This window comes from Monodelphis domestica, chromosome 3 (genome assembly GCF_027887165.1).
Source record: "Monodelphis domestica isolate mMonDom1 chromosome 3, mMonDom1.pri, whole genome shotgun sequence".
Classification (NCBI taxonomy): Eukaryota; Metazoa; Chordata; class Mammalia; order Didelphimorphia; family Didelphidae; genus Monodelphis; species Monodelphis domestica.
In genome coordinates, this window is record NC_077229.1 from 96,081,921 (window position 1) to 96,089,750 (window position 7,830).

The following is a 7,830-nucleotide window of genomic DNA, read 5'->3' on the forward strand; positions in this document are numbered from 1 at the left end:
GGGGGCTAGTGGAAAGGCCCGGAATATAGGGGTAAAAATATTTTTGAAAAACATTTTGCACGCTAGTATTCACAAGGTGGGTGATATCACACTCAGGAAAGGCAGCTCTACTCTCACGGGACGTAACTCCGGAGGTCCGAGGAGGGAGCCACACTAGAGATGTGTGCGAGGTGTCTTGGCGCCGGAGGTTGAGAGGAGGGGCAGAAACGCGCGCCACCGAAAGGGAGGCAGGTGGGGGAGCGGGTGCCGTGGAGTGCGGCGGCGCGGAGGAGCAAAGAGGCGCGCGCCGCAGTAAAGGTGGGGGATGGGGGAGCTTTGGCGCGTGCCACACTAAACAGGAAGTGGGGAGTGAGGGGTACCTAGGCAGATGCGGCAAGGCGGCGCGAATGGAGACACATGCGCATTTAGCTGCGCTGGAAGGCGGGAAGGCCCGAGGCGGCGGCCTCGAGAGTTCTACGTGCTCAACCCTCAGCCTGGAATCCAGTCCTGCAGCTTCGTCTCCGGGGCCTGGGGCGCGACCCCCGCCACCCACCCCACGGGGTGGCCCATTAGCCAAGAAGCCTTTAGGGGTAGGAGCCCGACCTAGCTGAAGGATTGACAGGCGGACAGACTGACCTGACTGACGGAGGGAGGCCTTTGGGTGTGTGACAAGAAAGCAGCACAGGCCAGAGGACTCGAAACCCTCATCCCACCAAAAGCTGACAGCTAGCCTTGGGAGGGGGGTAGAAGGACCTGAAACTCTTATCCTCAAAAATTGAAGGGAGACCCTGAAGCCCTTGTTATTAGCAAAGGGGGAGGGAGGACCTGAAACCCTCAACTCCCAAAACAGATAAGGAAGGACATGAAGTCCTCATTGGTTTGAAATCTGATAGCTTCAACTCTAGGTGGGAAGGGAAGGAACCCCCAAAAGTGGACAACCTAGGCTTTAGATATGGGGGTGGGGATCTCCAATGAACCATTTATTATCCATTAAAAGTTAATAGCTGGAAGCCAGGGAAGGACTTCTCTCTTAAATAAAAGTGATAGCATCATCGTTAGAATTGGGGTCCCAGAAACCTTTTTTCTCAAAATAGTTGCTTCAGTCCCAGAATCAGGGCCCCAAAATGCTGGACCTTGTACCTAGCTATATATTTCCAACCCTCACAAAAGGCCCCTCCTGAAACTAACAGCCCAAGAACTAGGTATTGAAAGCCTTATTTCTCCCCCAATCTGATAATCTTACCCTGGACCTAGAGGAGCCTACATTTTTTTTTAACCATAACTTTCTGTCTTAAAATCAATATTTTTATTGGTTCGAAGGCAGAAGATCGGTAAGGGCTAGGCAATTAGGGTTAAATGACTTCCCCTGGCTCACACACCTGGGAAGTGTCTAAAGCCAGATTTCAACCTAGGACCTTCTGTCTCTAGACCTGGCTCTCAATCCATTGAGCCATCTAGCTATCTGGAGCAGAAATTTTGATCTTTCTAAAAGCTAACAGCCCCCATCCCAGAGTCAAAGGACATGAAAGTCTCAATTCCCCCAAAAGATGATGGTCCCAGTCTAAAAATGGGGCTCAAAATCCTCATTACTTCTTCTAAAGATTAGAAATCTTCATCCATGTCTAACCTTCCACCCCATCAAAAACCAATAATAACCTGACCCAAAACACTGATCTTCATTGGCTAGTTCCTTAGGCCATAGAGCCTAAGGCACAGAAATCCTTTCCCACCAAAAATTGACCAACTTGGACCCAAAGAACCCTCATCTTCCTGGAAATCTGATCACCCCATTCTAGAACCAAGAGACCCCAAACCCTCAGACACACTCTTTCTCTGCCAAAAGCTAACAAGCTTCATCCCAAGAACCTGGGGTCCAAAAAATCTTTATTTCCCCAAATCTACAGTACAGAACTTTCATTCCTCAGAAAGTTGACACCTTCAGCCAGAGCCAGGGGCCCAGAAACTATTATCCTCACAAAAAACCAGAGAGCCTCAGCTCTGCCTCAGAGACAGGTGACCTATAGCTCCCACCTCCAAAGCCAAAAGTTCCCACCCTAGAGCCAGAGGATCTAGAATTCTCTTCCTTTCAAAAGCTAATACTCCCAAACTCAGTTTGGACATTTGGTAAAAAAAGCCCTGACTTTGCCCTAAAGCCAAGATGCGCTGTAATGCCCCTCTCCCAAAACCAATAATCACAGCCTCCTAACTGGAATCTGGGAAAACAGCAACCCCATTTCTACACAGCTAACCTCAGTAGAGCCCCAGACTTAAAACTTTCAACTCACAAGTTGGGTTCAAACAGAAATGTTTCTGGACCCCATCTTAAATTTAGGACATCTGTTCCTGACTGGTGTGAGAAAGGAACTGGGCCTCCCCACCTCCCCCAAACACACTGAAACTAGCCCTGCTTCCTCTCTACCATGCAAAGCAAGTAACTGACAGAAAATCCCCCAAAAAGCAGTAATTAAATATTTTCCCCCTATTCCTTGGAATGGTCTGATCAGGGGAGCAAGGTAGGGGCACCATCTGTATCCCTTAATGCTAGGAAAATATTAATTACGTAAATAATAGATATTAGCAGAAAGATACCAAATGATAACTCTCAGATCTTTCCTTCATTGAGATTTCTGTTTTGCATTTTTATAGACTGTCATGTCTGAACAGGACCTCAAAAATAAGGAACAGGATCAGAATCAGGATCAAGCAGGCCCTTCTATCTTCTCTGAATTGGAAAGAAGCAGCTCACCCAATGATGTACAGGGAAGGTAAGATGTTTCTGGCGACTTCCTTTAATTCTGCACAGAGATCTGTGGTAATGCAGGTCCTTCTCAGGCCCCAGCCTCTGTAAGGAGGCCCCTGGGCAGAGTCCAGTACTAAATCATGCTTAGTGTTATGTGTTCCCAAGAAATGTCCGCAGCAGGCCAAATAAAGGGCAAGAATTGTGTGAGGATTGAGTGATAACCTACTACAAAATGAGGAGTCATTGTTAAAGTAACTGAAAAATTACGAAAATAACTATGAAGTTCTTAATTAGAAAACTTTTTTAAAATTTAAAATGATGGCAACATTATAGAGAAAAACAAGTTTGAAAGACTTTAAAATACCGATCATCATCATGACAAACGAGTCCAAATGAATAAAGATGAAACATGGCACTCACTTCCTGACAGAGATGACTAACTTAAAATGCAGATAAGAACATGAATTTTTGCCCATAGCTAATATGTGAATTTGTTTTGCTGGACTCTGTAGATCTATACTAAGAATTTTTTTTAAGGTGGGAGGGACAGATTAATTTTTTAAAACTTATTACTTGAAAAATAAAAATTATTAAAAAAAGAAAAGAACTTAAGGAAAAGAGAAGGTAATGAGTGGAGTGGTAGAATGAGCTCTAAGATAGAAGTCAGAAAGCCTGTGTTCTAGTCCCACTTATGTTCTTAAGTCACTGAATTTGGAAAAAAGTTTTGAGACATCATGGAGCAATGGAAAGAGTACTGGATTTCAAATCATAAGATTCAAATCCTAGTGCTCTCACTTTCTGTCTGTGTGATGTTAGGTTAGGGAACCTTATCAGTATCAGACACTGCTAGGAACTGGGTTTCCTTATCTGTAAAATCAATAGGTTGGACTAGATGACCTCTGAGTTCTAGCTCTAGTTCTATGATCCCTTGTTAAGTGATGATACAAAGATAGAAAATTACTCTTTTCTCAAGAAGTTTACAGTATAAAAAGAACAAAGGCACATTAAGATATCAAGAAGAATGAGCTAAGTGCAAAGGGATACTTCAGGGGAATCTATGAGAAAAGAGATCCTTTCCACTTTGAGGGAGCTGAAATGGAAGGATTCATAAGGATGTAAGAGCTGAGTTAGGCCTCGAAGAAAGAGAGGGATTTCAACAAATAGAAATGAGGTACAGCTTAAGGTGTAAGATGGGAAAGGACTATACATGAACAAGGAATGAAGACTAGTTGGTTCGGTTGGAAGGTAGACTTCCTGAAGTGAAATTGTTTGAGATAAACCTGGAATAGTGACTTGGAGCCAGATTATGGAGGCCCTTGAATATCAGGATTTGGATTTTATAGTTTATTTGGTAGGAAATGAGGAGTACAAGGAAAGTTTGTTAATAGAGGAGCAACACCATTGTAATAATGTACTAAGAAAATTACTCAGGCTGTAGTGTGAAGAATGGATTGAGAGAAGGGAGAGCCTACAGCAAAAAGAAGAATTAATAAAGGCAAGAAGTGCTGATGGCCAGAATTAGAGTAGGTTGTAGTAGAGAGAAAGGGGCATATGAAAGAAACAGGTTTTGTACCAGCTCCAACTCTGTTATTTTAAACATTACTAAATTCAGAACAGAACTGGAGAAAGAGAGCAATTTGGAATGCCTTTGGGTTTACCAAAGGAAAGAATTCTGGGACAGTCTGTCCATTTTTGACACTCTGTATTTTTATAAGGAGCTAGGTTCAAATTTATCATGGTCCATTGCAAAAAGCACTGAATTTAGACTCATAAGACTTGTGTTCAAATTTCTGTTCTCCCATGGACCTTAGCCAAGTCACCTACCTTTCATGAACCTCAATTTCCTCATCTATAAAATTTGGGGTGGGGGAAGGGGTTGGCCCAGGCAACTTCTAAGGGCCATTATAGCAATAGAGCTATAATCCTATGACAAAGTTAAATGATATGTGGAAGGCCACTGGAATTAGTGACAGAGCTAGGACTTGATCTCAGGTTATATGATTCTAGGCCAGTACTCTTTCCATGAATACCACACTGCATCTCTTGATAATCTTTAATGTCCCCTCTACCTCTGAAATGTTCTGAATTTGAGTTTAAACCCAGTTCACCTTTAAAAAGGCAATGAGGTTTTTTTAGACATTACAACCCCCAATAGAGTATATAAGAGTAGATAGACCTAGTTATCAAATGCTTAGCAGAATAATTAAGTAGTTAGTACATTTATTTTATGGGGAAAGCTATGTTCTCATGCCTTGGCTCTATCCCCCACCCCCCTTCTGGAAGTGTTTCAGAGGAACATCATTATGCCTGGAGCTGAAGATTTTGTCTTGTTCCTCCTCGAATGTTTGATTAACTGGCCACGTCTCTTGAGGGTTGCTGCCTGTGGTGTTCGTAAGTGGCATGTGTATTGTTTACTTGTATTTCTGTGAAAAGCGACAAAGCTAATCACAGCAGGCTTCTCTGGCTTCCACTCCAGCCAATCACAACTTTACCTTAACAGATGGCTTGGTTTACTGAGGCCTGTTCCCGCCACTGTTACCACAGGCGGAATGCCAGCACAGGCAAGGCTGTGGAACTGGATGTCCTAATCCTTCCAACAGCATTAGGGATTGAAGGAGATCCTGAGGACAGACTAGAATATATTAATGCAGCAGCGATTGATTGAGCCTCAGCTCACAGCCTTACACACACAAGGATGTCAATGTAAAGCCCTTTGCATGTGGGCTTTCTTCCCTGGACTTTATCCATGCCACCTCAACAAAATCCACTAAGGAAATGGAGGAGAGGATTCATTTTCTTTATTAAGCTTAATTGGCGAATGCAGGCATAGAGAGGCTTGTGATTAATTAGCATCCTGATTAATATGCAGCTGCCTTAGTATTAAGAAAAATTAAATATAAAAGAATAGATCCCCATGGGAGAGGCTAGTCAAATAAACATGATTTCTGGGAACATCTGATTTGGTCTTTTGTTTTATGTATAAATTTGAATTCGCTGGATTAATCCAATCATCTTCCATTTGCTTTGAGTCAAAGGAATGATTCCATCATGAGATATCTCTCCTCATGTAGGAGTGGTTTTTGGCTATAAGCAGCCTGAGAAGGATTTATATTGGTAACCCAAGGGGAAAGAACAAATCTTATTTTCTTTCATTTCAAAGCCTAAGAAAGAAAAGAAGGTCCAGAGGGGAAGGATGGGGATAGGGCAAAATCCCTAGAACTTGAGAGGTTTCATTTAATTCTTTCCCATCCCCAGATTTGTGCCCAGTGTCATTGTCACATAATGACAAAATTGGAAGGGTCCAATTGCTTCAACTATAAGATGAAGAAATAGAGGTCTTATGAGGTGAATTGAGTCACTCTAGGTCATATAGTGGAGCACAGAAGACTTAAACCTAGATCTCCTAAATTCTGGCTTTCTGCTCTTTCCACCACACCATGCTGGCTTCCCTTTCTTGAGATATGCTTCATGCAACCCCCCTTAAACATGCATTCTGCTCTTTCCCTTCTGTCATCCAGGCATAGATTTTCTAGCCCTTCACTGTCAGTCTCCAATGCAGACAGCCACACAGAAACCTTGGATGGGAAGACATCAAGTTTCTTTGTAGCTCTGGATGCCAGCATCGAAACTTTACAAAAAAGGGCCCAGCAGCTGATTGACAGCATCAATGAAAGCAGGCAGAAGGACCACACGCTCATGAGCAACTTCAGAGACAGCCTCAAGATGAAGGTAGAAAACCTTAAGTAATAACTAGCCAGAAGTGTCAGACTTTTGAGAAACTGCTTGGACTACAGTAAAAGCACAACAGTTCGTCAGGCAGGGCCAGTTGCTACAGTTTTCTTTAAGGAAGAAGGTGTTCTTTCTCTTAGGCCAAAACCAGAATTATTACCTCTCCATAAAAGAACTAGTGGTAACATTTAGTCCCAGATTTCTTCTTCTTACTATTTGAGCTTTAGCTGCAGTAGCCCACACTCTCCAGGCTAAGCATCACTGTGAACGTGAGTGAAATCCAGGGAAGTCTGAACATTTAGAGAATGCTTATTCTTTGTTTTAGGGTCTGATCCTTTTTGAAATTTTAGATTAAAAAAATCGCTTTTTTTTTCCCTACTTCATTATTCTAAGAGCAGAGAGTAGCATTTTTACCATCTCTAAGGGGAAAGCATTACAGAAAAACACAGAAAGGGCCTGTTTAGAATAAACACTTTATTTCTATTCCTGTTTAATTCCTGAAGAATATTTATCTTTTGCCTTCAAAGGTGTCAGATTTGGTTGAGAAGTTGGAAGAAAGGATGTATCAAATTTATGATCATCATAACAAGCTCATTCAAGAGAAGCTGCAAGAGTTCTCAGAAAAGATGGAGAAGATCAATAATTTAGAAACTGAGCTCAAACAAGTCTGCCACACTGTGGAAACTGTATACAAAGACTTGTGTGTGCAGCCTGAAATATGATAGTATCCCAGGAAAAGACCACCTGAGAAAAGAGTTGTAAGTCAATGAGCATGAGAACAAAGCTAAGATAAAATTAAATGTTGCACACATTACAATAATAAACATTCTTCACATGTGCTGTTCTACTTGAAAATGATTTGCTCTTTAAACAGCTTATACCAGAAAGTACAAAATCAAATGGTTGTTAAAATTAACATAAAAAGGTAGGTTAAATTCTTGTATGCAAGGATACTCTGGGGTAAATGGTTTCTTTCTTTCTTTTTTCTTTTTAAAAAAATTTTTTGGGACAGCTAAGTGACTCAGTAGATAAAGAGTCAGGCCTAGAGACAAGGTCCTGGGTTCAAATTTGGCCTCAGCCACTTCTTAGCTGTGTGGCCCAGGTCAAGTGATTTAACCCTACTTGTCTAGCCTTTGCTGCTCTTCTGCCTTAGAATTGGTGTGCCAATTCTAAGAAAATAAGGGTTTAAAGGTATTTTTGTTCTTTTTTCCAATTATATATAAAGATAATTTTTAACATTGATTTCTTAAAATTTTGAGTTCCAAAGTCCCTCCCTCCCTTCCCTCCCCCTTCATTAAGAAAACAAGTAATTTGATAAAGGCTATGCATGTGCAGTTATGCAAATCATATTAGTCACATTGTGAAAGAAAGCACAGACTAAT

The 7,830-nt window shown here is 41.8% G+C and overlaps 1 protein-coding gene across 1 annotated transcript; it reads left to right on the forward strand.

Moving 5' to 3' along the window:
- Positions 1 to 347: 347 nt before the first annotated feature.
- Positions 348 to 7,303, forward strand: SYCE2 (synaptonemal complex central element protein 2). Its single transcript, XM_007489130.3, has 4 exons — positions 348 to 569; positions 2,626 to 2,744; positions 6,238 to 6,448; positions 6,976 to 7,303. The coding sequence occupies exons 1-4, from the start codon at positions 387 to 389 to the stop codon at positions 7,168 to 7,170; spliced, it is 708 nt and encodes a 235-aa protein (XP_007489192.1). The 5' UTR covers positions 348 to 386; the 3' UTR covers positions 7,171 to 7,303.
- Positions 7,304 to 7,830: the final 527 nt, after the last annotated feature.

Excerpts from the sequence above, each read along its gene's own strand:
- SYCE2 (XM_007489130.3), top strand. The coding sequence starts at position 387 with ATGGAGACACATGCGCATTTAGCTGCGCTGGAAGGCGGGAAGGCCCGA. Across the intron at positions 570-2,625 it reads TAGCCAAGAAGCCTTTAGGG|ACTGTCATGTCTGAACAGGA; the intron begins GTAGGAGCCCGA and ends GCATTTTTATAG. Across the intron at positions 6,449-6,975 it reads GAGACAGCCTCAAGATGAAG|GTGTCAGATTTGGTTGAGAA; the intron begins GTAGAAAACCTT and ends TTGCCTTCAAAG.